The following is a 19608-nucleotide window of genomic DNA, read 5'->3' as shown; positions in this document are numbered from 1 at the left end:
CACACACACGTGCCTCTGCCCCCACACAATACAAAATAAAATAAACAAAAACCAAACGAAAAAGAAGTTGGGTGGAAAAGGGTCAGCTAGCCAGGTGATTTCATTACAGCATGTTCAGGATGATGACCACTTTGTCATTAAGTTGAAGGGTGCCTCAGCTTTCTAATGAGAAAATAAGAAAATCCTCCCCAGAATACAGTGTTATATTTTATGCAAATATATGTGTGTAGATTTCCATATTTATTTACGGCAAGTGAGCATGCCTACATGCATCTATGCATACACACAGAGGCACATGTCTGCTAGTTCTATGGAACATGGGCTCCGGTGATGCACGCCCCGATTCTGCTTGTCCATGCTGGGTAAGAAGCTCTCTTCTTTCATATCAGAACTTAAGTAGATGGCAATGTATTAACGAGATCCAATGGACATGTGGATGGACAGAAATAATGCACAAGGATTATATGTGCCTGGGCATTCTTGAGACAGCACTGACAGTTGTTCCCTTGCCCGAGGCTTGGCTTCCATCAGATGTAACAGTTCCATTTTGGGGATGACAGTGACAGGTGCCAATTTGTGTCAAGAGATCATATATATACAGACCATCGTTTCCCCCAGTGTTCTGGGAGGATAATTTCAGTCATTCTTTTTAAGTGAAGCTATTTCTTGCCTCCATAGTATCATCTGCCTATATATGAGCCACTCCTCCCTCAAAAAGTTAAAATAGCTGTTCATGCTCAAAATTTTGGCCCGAGTAGTAGAAGGATAAATTTAATCAATAACTAAATAGTTCTAAGCAAGATATCAGTAGGTGTTTGCTTATAAATGCTATACTTATCTGGCCACGGCCCAAACTGAATGCAGCTAAGACCCATGCAGAAACCCATCAAAATGTTAGCATGAGGAGGAGGGTGATGAAGAACCCAAGCTCTGCTGAAAGCTCACTCTGGACCAGAACTCTCTAAATGTGAAAGCTGAAGCTCTTAGGCGTTAAACATTTGAATCCAGATTTCTCCAAGTCCAAAGTCCACACACTTCTTTTCTTAAGTTAGATGACCCTCCTGTACTCAAATCCACCTGCACCAGAATGATGTATCTGGCTCCGTAAGAACCATTGCTGACCACTTTTAAGCACTATTTATGAGCAATTCAAATCAGTCAGACTATCTGTCCATACTTTCCTCTTCAAATAAAAAAACGACTAGAGAGAAAGGGTGGCTTATGTAGAGAAATGAAAGAAGAATGAGATGAAGCGGAACGGGGCATCCTGTCAGTGAGAGATGGCAGTTGTGTATGTGCTCTAGCAAACAGCCTGACAACCCCAGGAACTTCTGCAGCACGTACAGTGGCTAGTGCTTACAGTGATTCTGCTCAGTGCACCACCCACAAGAAGACAGCATGCAGCACACACAAAGCATAACACATCGAGAATGGGCAGGGCAAAATGCATCTTGTTATGTCAATGGGGTTGAGCTCTAAGAAAGAAAAGCCCAGTTCATGGCAAACGCCCCACTCTCCATGAGGCAGGGCAAAGGAGGGACTGGTATGGGTTAGATTTCCTTACTTTTGCTCTTTGGCCTTCTAATCTACAGACTCACTACTTGTTCTTAGAACTAAACTTCTAATTCTGCTATATTAAAGTGGATAAAGGCATCCTACCTAAATCTCAACTGGTTTAAAATGTCCTTCTCGACACCTGTCACCAGATGACCTTAAAATAAGGAGGGGGAGGTGATGCAGCCTGCGTGTGTGTGGGGAGGTGGCTTTGGAGCCTGACAACCCTGGGTCTGAATCTAGATTCTGCAATTTTACGAAGGGTGACCATGATGAGGTTAGTCTCTTAGCTGCAATGGTGAGACCATGATCCCTACATTGCCCTTTTGGAAACAGATCTATCTTCTTTCTTTTCTTCTTAAACTAAGGTCAATGAAAAGAACTGGTGAGTTTCTGAAAACATCTTTTGGGGTATGTTTTCTGAGTGGAGCAAAGGAGGCTGGGCAAACGTTCCCTGTCTTCCTATTCTTCCCACAGGAGCTGGGAGAGCTGTGAGTTAGCTCTCAGGGTGGCCAGAGCTTGCTGGCTTTCTCTTTGGTTTCCTCTCCTTGTCTGATCCCCTCCTTTCCATAATAGTCCATAGTCTTTCCAAAAAGTCCAGCCTAAGGCCATTTCACTCTCTAAGGACAATGGCTTACTCAGCTGGGTACCTGGCAGAGAGACACACTGCCTCTCTTGTCCCTTCTTTCCTCTGTTGTGGGCAACTCCTCCTCAGTATCCTTTTCTCATAAAGCACTAGCCACTCTCTGACATTCAGCTGTGGGTTTGGATGTACTGACAGGCAGCTAAACTTAGTGAAAGAACTCTCTACAGATTGCAGACTCATTTATTGACATTTCCAAAGGCCTCTGAATACAGGATCCCACTTAATAGTGAACGGCAGTTTTCCTTCTTTGGATTATATATACCTTTGGTGACCTTTTAGAAGGCAGGCATGACTGAGGGTGAAACGTAGCTTACCACCAACACAACACCATCAATAAGAGCCCTGTGCTATTTACGCTCCATATTGTTAGGAGGATTACCTGATAGAATGCTGAGACAAATAGGCCTAGCATGTTCTTGATCAGTAACTGTCAGCTGACGGCCGGATGTAAATTAGAATACGGCTTTTCATTTTTTCTAGCCATTCATACAGTGTAGCAAAGAAAATCTCCCAGAAAACAAGGGCTCTCAGTCAGGACTGAGGAGTCCCCTTGGCACTCACTCTTATATATATATCTCAGAGAGTCCAATATATCAGAGTAAGCTTCCTTCCAGAAGGGACTCATTCTGGAAGTCAGCACTGGGCTGATAATGTGACCTGCCCATGGAATTCCAGAAGTTCTTTCTGCTCTCTGTGTTACAAACTATATCTTTGCTTTACCAATTACCAGAGATTACACAAAAAACAGATCATGAAAAATTTGCCACGTTTATCTTCAGTTCTTCCTTAAATCTTTATAAATATGAAGCTTTTGAATGAATATCTTTACAATGGTGATGATTTCACAGGCTCTGTGCTTCTTACATGATGGTCTTTCTATACTGAAAAATAATGGTGAGGAGTTGCTATTCACCTACTGTGTTCAAAGTGTATGGTGGGTGCTTAACATCCAGCAATGCTCTAATTCATCAGTGCTCCCCTTACTTCATGAGGAGAAAGCTAAAGTTGGGAGATAAGAACCTGCATCGAGGCAGGGGGCTGAGAAACACAAAATCTGCGTATTGCTTGGCATGTGTGTGCACATCTGAAAGGACAGCAAGGGCACCCCCCTTTTCCTCCCATAATGCACAGCAAGCATTATTTGCTGAAAGAATGTACAAGGAAGTTTCTGGGGATCTCAGTCAGGACTGAGGGGTTTCCTTGGCACTCACTCTCATAACACCAGTTCTGACATGAAAGGAGCTGTTCAGAAGATGTCAAGGACACAGCAGACTGCTTTGTCCAGGGCTGAATGCTCTAGTCTGGCAGTAGAGGGTCTACTCCTGTTCAAGCATTCAAGGTCTCTATGAGTTGCAGTCTACATAGTAGAAAAGGTCTTAGAGAAAACGCCTTCCACTCCAGCTCTGACTTGGTAAGCGGTAGCTGTGCATTTTCTGGCAATGCCTTGAGGCTCCTACTCTCTTCATCTACAAATTAAGGAAAATAATGAGGTGGTACACACACCCTAAAGGTTGTTGTGACACACTGGGATCAGGTCTTTTCATCTACTGTCCTATTTATTCTTAGGTTTTTTACTGTCTGTCATTTCTTATGCTTACATGAATTTCATCACATCAGGTAGGCAGTCTACACATTTCACCACTAATGGAACATTGCCAGGCAAGCAGAAAACAGCCACAAGTTTTTTGCAAAATGAATGATCTGTGTAGATTGTAAAGTATTTAAAGGTGATGGTTACAACTGGTATTCTTTTAGGGCATGAAAAATGGAGTTTTCATTAGCCATTGACTTTTCATCAATGTTAATAATATTGTGTAGCAAGTGAATTTAAGCAGTCAACATGCAAATTCGAATCACGATCCTATTCCAGTTTTTGGATGTTTCCCTTGAAACTGTCACCAGGGTTTTCCCCTCTAGTGATCTGATATTAGCATTTAAATCACGAGATGAAAATGGTGAGACTTCATTTCTTGTTTCTAATTTTTCTAACCTCCAAGAGGGCTTCTTGGTTTTGCTGATTATTCTGCAACTTCCAGGTTCTCTCCAGATGTGAGGAAAATTGCTTACTTGGTTGAGATGCTTGTACTTACTTGATGAAGTACTTGATTCCATCTGCTGTGTAAGCTTCCTCCCACCCATAAGGTAAGCCTAGAGTGAAAGGAAACCAAAAATACATTTAATAAGACGATGAAGAAAACTTTTATTTCCTGGACATAAACCTCCCCAATCTCAACAATTATTGGAGTACATTTGTTGCACAAAATAATTTTCTGGAAAGGAGGAATTAAGACAATTCAGATGAGGGCTGATACTCAGCATCTTTACAACACAATATATAAGTCTCAAACAGTTAACAATCTGCTTTAGTTGCAATAACTGGATTATGACTTGTCATTTACATGTGGTTGGTGAATGCTTTTGTCAGCAGGATTCAAGCAGAAATTTGTGTTTGCAGTGGATGGTTTTTGCCTGAGGCAGAAGGATGGACAAGATGGCCTCTGCTTGTCTAGTCTGGCTCAAAGTTTCCTTAATTGGCTTCCTTTACATTCTTTTGCTCAGCTCCACAGGGAATCAGGCATGAGTGCCAGATCAGCAAGGGTCTGAAAGGCACTTTTGGACAAGACAAGATTCTTTATTAAGTTTGAAAGTTTAGCAGAGTGATTTACAATGGATCCTGGCATTTTACTGTGTTAATTAAGAATTTTGTGCACTAAACATAAAGGGTCAAACAATTTGCTAAATTTAGCTTCCATTTCTGTAACAGGATGGAGAACAGTTAGCTAAAAAGCAATGTGGGATGAAGTAAGCAAGCAATGTAGGGCCATGTTCTGTGTGTACAGTTTTGTTCACATCCCTACAGGACAGGCAATGTTTTGGCAGCCAAATATTGTCATTCTCTCTCTCCCCTCTTAAATAATTAATTGACTTATTTATTTACTCGCATTTGAACCTCAGGCCGATGTATATAGGTATAAGTGCTCTACCACTCAGCCACAACCTCTTTTATTTATAGAGACAAGGTCTCACTGGGTCATCTGGGGCATTTGAACTCACTCCTTAGCCCAGGCTAATGTGTTTGCCTCAGCCTCCTGACTAGTTGGAATCACAGGTCTGTGCCAGGTCTGGTTGCATTATTTTACCTCTGTAGAGCTGTGATGGTTTCCACCCATCCACTCTAGCACCAAGAACATCTAAGGATTTCAACTGACTTTTCCAATTTGCTCTTTGACACTGGGTTATCATAGCTCTTTTGATAGATATATGCCAGAAAGGATTTCACTGCTCAAGTAGCCTGATGTTTTGGAAAGAAAGTGAGCTTTAACAACACATGCTTGATTTTCATCATTCCAAGTATCAATGAAGGTTAGAGAAACAATGTAAGGAAAGTTTAACTATAGGAATAAAATAAAAATTCACTACACTGCTATTCAGTTCTTAGAGAATATTTTATTTACTTATTTATTTATTTATTTGTGTACAAATGTTTTGTCTGCATGTTTGTATGTGTACTTGTGGCATGCAATGCCCACAGAGGCCAGAAGATGTCATTGGATCCTCTGAAACTAGAGTTACACACAGTTGTTAGCCACCTGTGGGTCTGGGAATCAAACTCAAGTTCTCTGTAAGAGCAGCCAGTGCTCTTTACCACTGAGCCATCTCTCCAGCCCCTAGAGGATACTTTTTGGGAAGCAGCTATAAAGAGATTCATTTTGTGGTTAAGAAAAATGGACAAAAAAGCTTTAAATTTATTCCGGTTCAAGACTAAGGAACAAAATTTTATAACTATTTCTTTCATATATTAAAATAAGGCTCTCTTGGGGTTCCTATTTTCTTTGCATAAATGTATGCTCCTATTCTTAACAGAAATTTTACCCTTCTGCAAGCTCAGCATAAACAAATCAGAAGTGCCACTCTGTACATGTTCACAGTGTTCAGTGCTCAGCCATGACAGACTGCTCCTGCCCCACAAGGCTGACTAGAAATATTTTCTGTCTTCACACTTTCTGAATATTTTTTTAAAATTATTTATTATGATTTTTTTTTTAAATGTGTTTGCATGTATTGCCTACATGTAGGTAAGTGCACCTGTGTCGTGCATGCCCGAGGAGGACAGACAAGGCTGTCGGATCCCCTGGAACTGAAGTTATGGACAGGTATTAGCTGCTATGTGGGTGCTGGGATTTGAACCCAAGTCTTCTGAGCCATCTCTCCAGCCCAATTCAGGTATTTTTTAATGAAAGAATAAAAATGCACATTTTAATGTTAGTGTCTCATATTTTTATTAAAGAATTTTAAGCTTAATTATTATTATGTAACTGTATGCGTAAGTGCACTCACAACCCATGTGGACATCAAAGGACAACTCTGTAGAGTCAATTCTCTCCTAATTTTAAGTGGGTTTTGGGGATCAAACTTAGTCATCAAGCTTGCATGGCACTTTTAGCCACTGAGCAACCTGGTCAGCCAAAACACACTGCCTTTTTGTTTTGATTTTTGACAGGGTCTCCCTAGTCTCAGTCTGCCTGGAAGTCACTGTGTGGTTGTAGACCAGGCTGGCCTCAATCTCACAGAGAGCCACTTGCCTCTGCTTCCCAAGGGCTGGGATTAAAGGTGCAGGCCACCACTCCCAGTCAACACAGTGCCTTTTAATTCATGAGATCACTTTAAAAGTGAGTTGGCTGAACACTCATCTGCTTGGCCCTAAACAAGATACTACCATCCCCACTAAGGCTCAGGGAACATTGCAGAAGAGGGGGCAGAAAGAATCAGGTCCTAGAGGATGAGAAGAACAGCTGCAAAAAGTAATTTTCTGGGCAAGATACACTCACTGCAATAAAAAACTCACAGCAGTGGCAGATAACCTGCATTAGGTCTGCATAAGAATAGGCCCATCAAGCCGGGCATGGTCAAGCCTGGTATGTTGGTGCACGCCTTTAATCCCTGTGAGTTCAAGGGCAGCCTGGTCTACCTAGTGAGTTCCAGGACAGCTGGGGCTACAGGGAGACCCTGTAAAAAAAAAAAAAAAAAAAAAAAAAAAAAAAAAAAAAAAAAAAAGAATAGGCCCATCAATAGGGAAGAATGGACAGAGGGACTCAGGGCCCCTAACTTTTCCTGTGAACTATTTGCTACAGATAGATTCAGGAAGAGGGGGGAATCACTGCCTTCAGTTGACTACCCACGGATAACCTCTTAAGGCTCCAATGGACAGTTCTAATCCAATGGTCCATAGATGGTACTGGTTAAACTAAATGGGTCACAAAGTCAAACCAAAAGTCATGATTATAGGAAAGAAGGAAAGGGACTAGTAGGGATGGGGGAGGTGGCAGAGAGAGAGAGAGAGAGAGAGAGAGAGAGAGAGAGAGGAGACAGTAATCAGAATCCATTCTATACATGTGTGAAATTATCAAATAACAAAACTAATCAATTAAAAAAAGAGAAATCAAAATATTGAGCTGGACAATGAGATACTGCATCTTGTGTCAATGAAAAGGATTCTGGCCTTGAATATTTCCTTACTGTGAAAACAAATTCTAGCCTCAGAACAGTGGACCTAGACAGGTATTAATGCATAAGCACTTAAGTCAGAATGGTCATTTAATGACTGTGGTCATAAAAATATTTCCACATACTAAACAGTGTATGTGTAGCTTACTTTAGGACACATTCTCGGCTTTGTAGAAGACTGAACACTTTCTTACCTTCCATGCACTGAACACAGTCTGTAAGTAGAACTAAACTGATAGTAATTAACCTCCCTGTGAAAGTCCAGTAATAGAAAACACAATCACTGTCCAATTTAAAAAGACACAAATAGCCCACTTTATGAAAAAGAACTCTTCTGATTTCAAACACAGTGTATATGATTACAACATACTCAGTTTCCCAACAGTAAAGATTCCATTTCTTCACAATAAGTGATTGGGAAGTAATTATATCAGTCTATAAATACTTTGCAATCATCATTATTGTTCCAAATAAGGAAATGTTTCTACAGTCACAAAATTTTATATAATTAGGAATATACAATACTTCTATTTTTCCCTTTTCATATTTAAAAAAACACATTATGACAACTCCAACCACCTGCAATTGTTTCTGATTGGAAATGTTGGTCTGTGCACATTCTTTCCACCAAAGATCTTTTGTTTCTAATAAAAACTTCACGGTGATGACTCTAAAATCTGCACGAGTATCTTGCCAAAGTAATTCTTGAACATACTGAACTTAAAATCCTGGTTACCACCTAAAACTCAACACATCCCAAATCAAACTCATCATATTTCCTACAAAATGATTCCCTTTCTGTTTCCCCAGGCTATTCACATGTCACATATTCTCTTTGTTATTTTTGGCCATGTTGTCATTCATCAAACACTTTTTATTTAGGTGGTCAGTTTTTTGTTGGTTCTCAATATTCAATGGTGAACAAATACACATGGCCCTTGATCTCACAGAGCTTTAAAGATAAGGATAGGGATGTAGTTCAGTTGGTAGAGTCCTTGCCTAGCATGCACACAACCCTGGGTTTGGCACCCAACAGCACATAAACGGGGACCAAGTATGGCACACACCTGTAATCCCAGCACTGAATAGGTAGGGATACAAGGAACACAAGTTCAAGGTCAGTCTTGGCTAAATAGGGAGTTTGAGGCCAGCTTGTCTGAAAAAGCAGAACTAAAAACTTCCCTAAAGAGACAAACAACCCCAAACACACAAAACAAAAAAACCCACACCCCACAAAAAACCCAAACAACTCACAAAAATCACAAACAAGGACATCAACACAAGTTAAGTTCAAGTGCTAGGAAGAAAAAGTACAGAATACTGTGAAAGAGTAACTCAGCACAGACAGACTGAGCTCCAGAACAAAGCACTCCAAGTCAGCAAGAAAAAGAGCAGCAACAGTCTCTGCAGAGGCTGGATGAGTGCAGGCACAGATGTGGGAAGAGTACTCTAGGAAGCTTGAACAGCACCTGTAGGGGCCTTGCATGGATGCAGGCTTGGCATATTAAAAGAACTCAGAAAACTGCATCATCCACACAAGCACAAAAAGATTCTGCTGGAGAAATGGGCAGACATATCTACATGGGGTTTGTGGGGCTTTGTGGGCCACAGCAGGACTGTCTGGGTGTGTCCTCTCTCCTCTCTTCTCTCTCTCTCTCCTCTCTTCTCTCTCTCTCTCTCTCTCTCTCTCTCTCTCTCTCTCTCTCTCTCTCCTTCCCTCCTCTTCTTCCCCCCTTTCTTTCTTTATGAAACGTGTCATGTAGCCCTGGCTCTGTAGTGAGGATGACCTTGGACTTCAAATTGATCTGTTCCCATTTAGGAGGAAGAGGATGAAAGAAAACACTGGCCCCACTACACATGGGGGAAAGCCACATAACCCTACAAAATGTGTGTAGGTTCACATAGCCTAAGTTCTTCACCTGATTGGATTTAAAACAAGCAAAAAAAAAAAAAAACAACAAAAACAAATGAACAAGTCCCTCCAGGCAGAGATGGTGCACACAAATCTTGGCAGAGCACAGGAGATGAAGTGCTGCCAGAAACATGGCCAAGGAAACAACGGACACTGTATAACACATTTTCAGGCTTGATTGTGAGACAGCATCATAGCTTAGCCCACAGAGAAAAGCTGCCCTCCTGAAACAGCTCTTGGCTCCTGAGGAAGGTGGGGCAGGTACCTTGGAGAGTCTCTAAGTGTGCAGAGCCTGTGAAAGGCTGAGGATGGAGCAGGAGCTCCCGGAGGGGCTGCCATGCTCTGGGTCTTGCATGAGTGCAAGATGGTCGGCAGCTACTAGTAGAGCCAGTCCTAGAACATGGGGATGATCTAGATCCTTCTCTGATACACAGCTGTAGCCTGCCACTGCTGGAGGAGAGGCAAGAGGCATTCCCATAGCCTGGAGAGGGCTCTACTCTGATTGGGGTCACGTGTTCCCAAAGGAGGGGCAAGGAATTCTTCTATCCCTAGTGTCTGACTTGACTCCAGAAAAATAAAAATGATTTTTTTTTTCCTTTGTGGGGTAGAGGTGGGGAGTAGAAAACAACCTATACTGATATTAGGTTAAATGGTTACTGGCCAAGATGTGTTGAATACAGGAATCTGGATCAAATCTAGAGTTCCATACTATTATAAACCAGAGTTTGGACTCCATGAGGTAGGACAGGAAGCTCACAAGAGCACTGAGTCAGAGGTGGAATTGCCTGTCACTGGTAATGGACATGGAAACACAGGAAGTCCCACTCCTGTGCCTCAGGTGCATAGGGACTGCCTAAAACAAATGGAGCAGGAGAGCTTGGAGCCTTGCCCCAGCCTCTACAGCACCACTGATGTGTGCAGAGGAAAAGCAACAGATGTCTACTGCTGGGGACATCAGGAAAGCAAACCCAACATGTCTCTTGTAGTGTAGGTGTCAGCTGGGAATACAGTAGAAATACTGAGGAAAATCTTCAATACTCCAGCCCTCATGTAAACCAAGAAGGTGGCTGACCCCTGCTTGTTAGTATTTGTGGTCTGGTGAACTCAAGGTAACTGGGTACAACAAAATGCTAATCCATCCCAAGCACAAATGAGATTAAAACCCCCCTATCCCATGCTAATGTCTTCATGGAGAAGACAAGCTCATTTCTAGGTTTAAATACTATTACTTCCAGTCTCTATCATTTCCTATCTTTAGTGTACTCAGTTATAATTAGTATATACATAGAAAAGACAAAGTGTGTGTGTGTGTGTGTGTGTGTGTGTGTGTGTGTGTGTGTGTATCCATTCTGGGAAGATAAAAATCATCCAGAGAACCAGATCTAGAGATGGACAAAATGATGGACTCTAAAGTAACTGTTATTATGTGTTAAAACATCTTGTAGAGGTGACTATTGTGATCCGTACTGTAGGAAGAAGTACGGCCTGAACAACCAGCGCATGCACTGCTGCAAACGTGCCAAAAACATCCTGTTGAGTCGAACCTGTATTCTGCCAAGGGACATAGAGACAGCTGACGCAAGATAGCTCGACATAGAGAGCCAATGAAGATCAGACACAACCCGAGAAGGACTACTGGGGCCAATGGGACACTGGGAGAGGGGTATATAAGGCAGTCCCATATCCACAATAAATGAGTCTGCAGCCGCTCGCACTGCCTGCTTCTCACCTGACTCCCGGTGTCTGTGTTGTGACTCTGTGGTGTCTGTGTTGTGACTCCGCCGACTCTACCCCGACTCGGAGGGTCCCAGGGCACTCTCAACACCATTCCTGTAATCTCAGCACCCAGGAGGCTGAGGCAGGAGAACAGTGAGTTTAAGTCCAGCCTGGCCTAAACATTGAGACCCTGCCTCAAAAACAACTAAGCAAACAATGCCCTCCAAGCAAAAACAAGAACAAAACCCAAAAATCTAGTGGTTTGTGTTTTAACTACAGCAATGCTCCCATTTGCTTGTATATATCATACAGAGAGCAAGTATCATTTATTGAGACCCAGAATCCTGCTCAATGTTGTGATGGAAGGAAAGAGAGTCAAGTGAGCTTAGGGAATCTGAAGGAAAGACTAGAATAATGGCCCACAGCCTTCAGACTGAGAAGATAAGTGGAAATGACAGTGGAAGCTGAGGAAGGAGGAACCAGGGAGGCAGAGTGGCAGGAGGTCTTGGCAAGGGTGATCAGCATGTAGTATGCTGGAAAGGTGGAAGATCTGAGTGAGATGGGGGTGCTGGAACCTGTTTCTGCTGATGTCAGAGTCACAGTGGAAGTGAAGGAGCTCAGTAAAGTGGAGTCAAAAAGCACTGGCAAAAGAACTAAAATGTGAAGGTGGAGGATTCAGAAGGACGGCAGGAGTGGGAATGGGGAGAAATGGGAGACTTGAGAACCCCACAAACCTAGCTGTGAAAGATCATACCACCAAGGAAGTCTCAGGCAGGCTCAAGCATAGCTGGATTCCTCCGAAAAACGCTAGTTAGTCATTACCACAATACCTCAAGTACATTACATTTCACTTCTAGCACAGGACTTCACGAGAAGAAAGAAGAGGGAGGAGAAGGAGAGAGGGAGACAGAGAGAGGGAGATAGAGAGAGGGAGAGGAAGACCTAAGGCTTCACTAAAGTTATGACATTTATGGTGTAAGTGGAATTTCATTTGAAAATCTTGAATCAATAGATAATGCTCTTCAAAGATAAGTTGAATAGCCATGAGAGGGTAACAACCTTGTCAAGTCTAATTTATATGGAAGTAATGATCACAGGACACAGCTATCCTGATAGCTCATGGAGCTAGAGACTCTTTATTAGTTCATATATAATGACACAATTATATACAAAATGAGGTCATTATTTAATGCAATGAAAATAGAAGCTTCCTCATGGCTCACGGTTCTGCTGGCATCATCTATATGCGTAACACAGGAAAACTTAAAAAGTATCTACAGGGGAAAGTCCCATTAAGGGGAAGTCATATTTTCCCATAATTCTTTCATGAGTGTAGAAATCACACAGTCCATGTTTCGTTGCTGTACGCTGGTGGATGTGCACTCCATATCTGAGCATGTGCAGCCTGCCTGGGAGCTCATGCTAAGAGCAACACCATGCTGCTTCCATTGCCTCCGTACCTGTCTGCATTGCCAGCAGCTGATATCAAAATGACCAAATAATACTGCTGCCTGACTTAGTTGAGCAAAAAAGAGAAAACAGAATTCCCAGTATCTCAATGTGCTGTATTGTCCAAAGCAGTGTTCTTTTAAGAGGAACTGAAATAGTTTCTAGGCTTGAACACAAAATGTTCTCTTTTAGAGTCATTCTATGTTAGATTTAGGACTGTACAAGTTAATTTGTAGGTCTGAACTGCAGTGTAACTTTGTTAATTTTCTCATGAAAATGGAGTCTATTATACAAGCGGATGGGTGTGACCCATAAATAACCAAATAATTTGGTACTTCAATTGTAAAAATATTTCTTAAATTATTTCTAAAAATAACTAAATAAGTTTTGGAATTATATTTTAAATACTCCTGAATATTAAACTTGCACAAATGTTGTATTAGCAGACATAACTTTGCATCTATGACTTATTTACTTATACCATCATTGTCTCGGGGGAGGGAAATATAGCACATACACATGCATAACATAGAAGATTTTATATATTTCTAGTTATAAGTCATACATCTACCCACTAGGAGCTATGATACAGTAAAGATAAAACAGGAAATACTGTTAGCGGTTTTGGTTACTCCTACTGTTTACTGTCCTCCTTGTACAATCCTCACTACCTTTGGCAAACAAACACATTCTAAAGCAGTGCCCAGTTAAGGAGGGGGGAAAGAGGCCACCACCCTCTTTTCTCAGCCCTCTTCTCAACAAATGCAAACTTTGCATTTTCATAGTGCTTTGTACGCTAGACTTTGGGGTCACTTCCTTGAATGCCGACAGTCACCTTCAATATTCTCTTCACTGCTAATGTTCATTCTATGACCAGACTACAGGTGAGAATCTAGGCTTTTACTGAGAGTTGTCTCTGAGCACTTACATGGTGTTGGGGGAAATGTGTGCCTATTCTGGTTTGTTTTGCTTAAAACCAGTAACATCCGATGGACTTAACATTGTGCACCGACAAAGTTGATTTTGCTGTAGTTTTCCTTGTTATGGTGTGTGACATCGCCCTGCACAAGAGACAGATGAGTAAAAGGTCCTTTCAAACTCTTCTGTTCTGACAAGCTTTGCTTGTGACTGGTCAACTAGTCTGACTTAAATCAACGTAAAGAGCAGTAATGGTAACAGCCTGGAGAGCTGTTCCATGTCCACAGATCACTCTGCTACTTCCTTCAGGGGTCTGCTTAGATGTCACTGAATCAGTGGTACCTTCCTGATCATTCACATAAAACAGCAAGCATCCCTTCTCGGCCACCTCTGGCACACACTGGCCGCTGACCAGCTTTCTTTTCTTTTATCCTCATTTTTGTTCCCTGCTCTGCTGCCAGCACGACTGTGCACACAGAAAATTCTTAATTGCTATTTGCTGAACTGAGGAATCAGTGTTTACTATACCAAATGTCTATGGCAATACAAACACCTACTATTTAATCAGATGCAGAACTTGAAAGAAGAGCTCTTTGGAAAAAAGTGTTGAAAGGGTGTTAAATTAAGAAGAGAATTTAAAGTAGAGCTGCAGAAAGTACAGAAGTACTTAAAGGGCTGAACTTGGGTCCCTGGCAAGAGTCCTATGTGTTCTTAACTGGTGAGCCACCCCTCCAACCCCATAATTTCAGTTTTAAAAGGAAAGATATAAAACATAAAATTTATCTAAAGTTTATACTAGTCACAGAATTGTAAATATTCCCCCAATAAATCTAGTATATTTTTAAAAGGTTTCTGCTTCATTCTGTGGTTAGTGGGACAAAAGGTGATAAATTGTGGTAAGAACAGGAAGATGAGTCAGAGAAGGGGAGAAGGAGGTGAACATGGGACTGAGAGGAAGGAGAGGAGGAGGAGGACACGGGACTAAGAGGAAGGAGGGAAGGAGGAGGACATGGGACTGAGAGACTGGAAGGTAGGGAAACCTAGAGATTAAAGATGTTTATTGCTCTTAACTAAATTGGCTATGAAACCTTATAGTTGTATGTATAATTAAGGACTATATATATTAAAGGAAACAAGAGGGTAAGTAAACGGAATTATCTAAATTTAGGGTTAAGAAAATGGGTCTGGGTGGTAGGCTCAGTCTCCTGACTTCACCTCCCAAACTAGTATGACTCTCATCCAAGCTCTCTCTGGTACACTGGTCAAACTCTCCTCCACTTGTCCAGCAAGGCAAACCTCTATCCATTCTCAGCAGTGTTTCCAACTCCTTGACCTTCCCAGACCCTGTAACTGTCAGGAACCTCTTTCGCTAAGTTTTCTGCTCACACTTGTTGAATATCTACTATTCAGGCCTGGGGGACCCCGACTCAGAACAATGGCTACATGAGACAATCTGTGATGGCAGTGTATGATTGCTGGACTGAAATCGCTGCTGACTGATGACAGAAATCTGCCTCCCGTGAAGACTGATCATCCAGTGAATCCTGCTTATATTTGAAATTTTCCTATTGTTGTAAGGTCTTTTCCTCATCAGGGAACTTTCTCACAAATATTTGCACAACTGTTATTTGTGGATTTTGATAACAGGGTTGAGAGGACCAATAGACATGTGACTTTAAGAATGTTGTCACAAAGCAGATGAAATGAGCAAATTATCAACATTTCTCAGCCCAAGGGTACATAAAGCAACACTAGATACTATGAATCCCTAGCTATCAGCATGTTGCTATGAATAGGGTCTTTATCTTTTAACTGAAGAAACTATGGAAATCTGTCAACAGTCTCATATCATTTTCAGGAAAACTTTGAAAATATAGAAACAATGCTTTCTTGAGACATTTGCTTTAAAGAAGATTTGTTTGCAGGCTTATTAAATGTAATTAAAAAAACAGTAAAAATACTTTCATAGAGGAGATAGATTTTCAAAAGATAACTTTGAAAGTCAGATAAACTCAATATTGATCCAAGTTACAAACACAAAGAAGTGACTCAAATTACTCAAAAGTGTTTTAATTTTCTGCAAAGAATGAAGTCCTAATAGTATAGATTACAATCACTTAAAACTGTAAAATCCATAGTGTGGTGTTCAAGACCACTTACAACAACATCCACAGAAGTGTTCTTCAATGTTGATGGAAATTCTAGTAAAATAGCTACAAACTAAAAAGAATCCAAATGTTCATCACTGTGTCTCAGGAGACATAACTGTGACATAGAACCCAGTGCAGCATAACTCAGTGACAAGATGCTCCTGAATACGTGGGGGATCTCAAAGTGCTCACTACCAGAGGCTAGACGTGTATAGTCTTTTTATGGAAAGTTTAGAAATGGCAAAACAATGGTGATAGAAAGCAGATCAAAGGCTTCATGGAGCACAGAGCGCGAGGGGAATGACTACATTGCAGTACGTGAGAAAAGAGTGAGGTGTTGGAAAAGTTCTGGAACATGATTACAGCAGCAATATACAACTGTGTATTTGCCATAACTTATTGAGTTGTACATTTACATTCTGTTGTATGTAAATGGAATACCAATTTTTTAAAATGAGGAAATCTTTTAAAGCAGTAATATAAGCAATCCCATTATTTAAAAAGCCACTTTACCAAACAGCTGCAATAGTCCTTTTCATCTTCATGTTCCATCAATTCATTTATGGCCTATCCAATGAAATGTCTCCCAGAGGCTCATGCTTTGTATGCATGGTGCTCAGTCTGTAGCACTATTTTGGAAGGTTCTAGAAACTGGGCAGTGGGGCCTCATTGGAAGTAGGTTATTGGGTAATAAACCATGGGGGTGTATTACCCCTGGCTGCTTCCTGGTCCACTGTGACAAGAATGGCTGTCATTTACCCATGCTCCTGGAGCCCTGTTCTACTCAAACACACAGGGCCGAGCAACTATGGAGTGACCCTTCTGAAAAGGTGAACCAAGATAAATCTTTTCTCTTTTGAAGCCCGTTAGGTACTTTGGTCACACTGACATAAAAAGAACTGATACACTGCGGTACACTGTTGACTTCTTTCCCTGTCTGTTTTCTCACATTTTGTCCCTTTTAAATGGAATGTTCATCATCATGGAACGATCACTCGATGTAAAGTCACTCTATAACTAGTTTTTAATGAATTTTAGACAATTCATTAAATTGTCAGGTACTATGGTCTCTTTGCTTAGTTGTTAACAAGCCTCTGATGTCGGGACTTTTTCAGCTAGGAAGTCTACTCAGACATTTTTACTTGTGAGGTAAAATTTTACATACAGCACAGGACATGGTGGCACACACTGTTAATCCCAGCACAGGGGAAGCAGAGTTCTAGATTTAGGCCAGCCTGATCTACATACCAAGTTCCAAGACAGCTAGGGTTACAGGAAGAGATCCTGTCTCAAAAAGACCAAAAAAGCTTTTACACAATGACATATACACATCTTAATGCCTACACTAATGCAGCCTAAATTGTCATCAGGACAGAGGGAGAACATCATCATCACCACATAAACATCCCTTTCCCTAGAGGTAGATACTGTTCTGATTTTTGTAAGATGGAGCCTTTACTTTTAGAATGTATATTTCGTTTTTAAAAAATTGTTTCTATTTCTCTGTTTAGATAATATATCTTTCCTTGCATTTTGAGCATCTTCTTTGAACACAGTTATAATAAGCACTTTAACGTCTGTATCCGAGGGCTGGTGAGATGGCTCAGCAGTTAAAGTGCTTCCTGTACAAACATGAGGACTCAAGTTTGATCACCAGGACCTGTGGTGGAAGGAGAGAACTGACTCAGAAGAAATTGTCCTCTGACCTCCACATACATGTCATGGGACATAAGTGTGTACCTGTGTGCGTGTGAGCACACACACACACACACACACACACACACACACACACACTGAAAAATATAAATTTAAAGTCTATATTTCAATTTCTGGACCTTTTTGTGGTTGGGCTCTGTTGACTAGCTCTACTTTGGAGAATAAGATGCACACATGTACATATGTACATTCTCTTCATATAGAGCAATTCTCGATTGTATTCTGGAAGTCATGACTGCCAGAGAAACTCTGGATTATGTACATTGTTCTAAAGTACACTGATATTTTTGTTTAGCAGATTTATTTGGCCAGACTCAAACTATAAGGTCTGTTTGGCACCATCTTACATATCAATTCAGCTCTCTCTTACCTACCTTGGTTAGAATACTTGCAATGTGCCTGCACTTATATGGATTAAGGTCAGGCAGAGATTTGGGTAGTGTTTATATACAAGAATTTCTAGAATTTCTTCCTTTCTTTTCCATAGTACTGGCTGCAAATGTCATCTAGTTCTGTAAGCTAGTAAGAGTACAGTTATCAGAGTTCCACTACCCTGCAGGTCTTGCTCGGGCTTAGAGCAGGGAGAGCAAGAGGTTCAGGCAGCAAAGTGCAGATAGGTATGCTCAGGCTCATGCAAGGGCAGGGTCTACACTGAGACTGAGGACTCCCTTGGAAGGTGGAGGTGCCAGCCCAAGGGGCCTTGCTTGTCTTCCCCTCTAGTTCCAGCCTTAGTTCTGACATCAAACTAAACATCGAATAAGGAGCAAACTAATCCCAAGTTGTGTTCTTCCAAGTTCTGATTAACCCTCAGACTCTCCCTGCTTGTACTCGCTCTCCATACATTTCAGGTAGTTGTCTGTGTTTTGGCTATGGTTCATACCTGGTGTCTGCAGGATGGTTGGTCTGACAGGATCTGATGCTAGAACTTATGCTAGAACTATCGGATACAGTGAATATTTGAATGGAAAGGGATCTTAGGAAACTTCAACTCAGTTTTCTTATGTTATAAACTGGAGTCTGCTACTATAAAAGGTTAAAGAGCTTTGTCCTAGAATCAACTATAAATAATGACAGTAATAAGACTTTTAACCTAATGCTCATCCACTCTGTCACTCTGCAATAATGGCAAACAGGAAGGGCAGCTTCTGTGCTGAAATGATACAGTAAGATTTCTGTTTCAAATGTATGAAATCATAAATGAATGTTTAATTGCTAATATAATTTGATGACAGTTTGTTGTTCTTATGAATGAAATGTTTGTGTCAACCTATAATTCAAATGTGCAATCTCTCACCACCCTTATGGTGTATTTGGAGAGGTAGATGGGGCTTCTAAAGGAAGTATTTAGAATGAAATGAGATCACAAAGGGTGGGTCCCTAATTCTAAGGATTAATGTTGTCTAAGAAGAGACACCATAGAGCTCTTTCTCTCTCACTCTATACACACACAGTTATGTGAGTCTATACCAAGATGGCAGCTGTGGATAAACCAAGAGAAGAGGCATCAATCAAACCTACCTTACTAGCACTTTGATCCTGAATTTAGCTTTCTGTCATTTATACCACTGTATTAGTTACTTTTCCGTTGCTGTGATAAAACACCGTGATCAAGGCAACTTACAGAAGGAAGAATTTATTTGGCTTTATTTCAGAGAGGTAAGAGAATATTATGGTGAGGGAGGCATGGCAGGCAGCAGCGGGGGTGGGGGGAGGGAAGCTGTGAGCTCACATCTTCAAGCAGGCACAGGAAGCAGAGAGAGTAGACTGGAAGCGGGGAGGGGCTATGAACTCTCACAGCCCGCCCCCAATCACACACTTCCTCTAGCAAGGCCACACCTCCTAAATCTCCACAAATAGCACCATCAGCTGGGGAACAAATGTTCAAATACTTGAGTCTATGGGGGACATTCTAATTCAAATCACCACAACCACCCAGCCTGTGGCATTTTGTTACAGAAGCCTGTGCTGACTAATACATTAATAAAAATAGATCCAAATTAAATTGACTTTTACTTGACAGACATCATCTTAGCTCACCATAC

General features: G+C 41.3%; 1 protein-coding gene and 1 pseudogene across 4 annotated transcripts in view; both read right to left on the bottom strand.

The window, feature by feature from the left end:
* Stxbp4 (syntaxin binding protein 4) overlaps nt 1–19608 on the bottom strand; it is a 177926-nt gene that overhangs the window by 17247 nt on the left and 141071 nt on the right. For all 4 annotated transcript variants that reach the window (XM_029566127.1, XM_008838424.3, XM_029566128.1 and 1 more), the window contains one exon: nt 4291–4348. In XM_029566127.1, the coding sequence (XP_029421987.1) occupies nt 4291–4348 (58 nt within the window). The remainder of the gene's footprint in view (nt 1–4290; nt 4349–19608) is intronic.
* The window catches only part of LOC115071299, an 11789-nt pseudogene continuing 3249 nt past the window's right edge, over nt 11069–19608 (bottom strand).

The sequence above is a fragment of the Nannospalax galili genome, unplaced genomic scaffold, assembly GCF_000622305.1.
Source record: "Nannospalax galili isolate Female #2095 unplaced genomic scaffold, S.galili_v1.0 scaffold95, whole genome shotgun sequence".
Taxonomy (NCBI): Eukaryota; Metazoa; Chordata; class Mammalia; order Rodentia; family Spalacidae; genus Nannospalax; species Nannospalax galili.
Note: the sequence above shows the minus strand (reverse complement) of the source record. Positions and strands in the feature narration are given on the sequence as shown.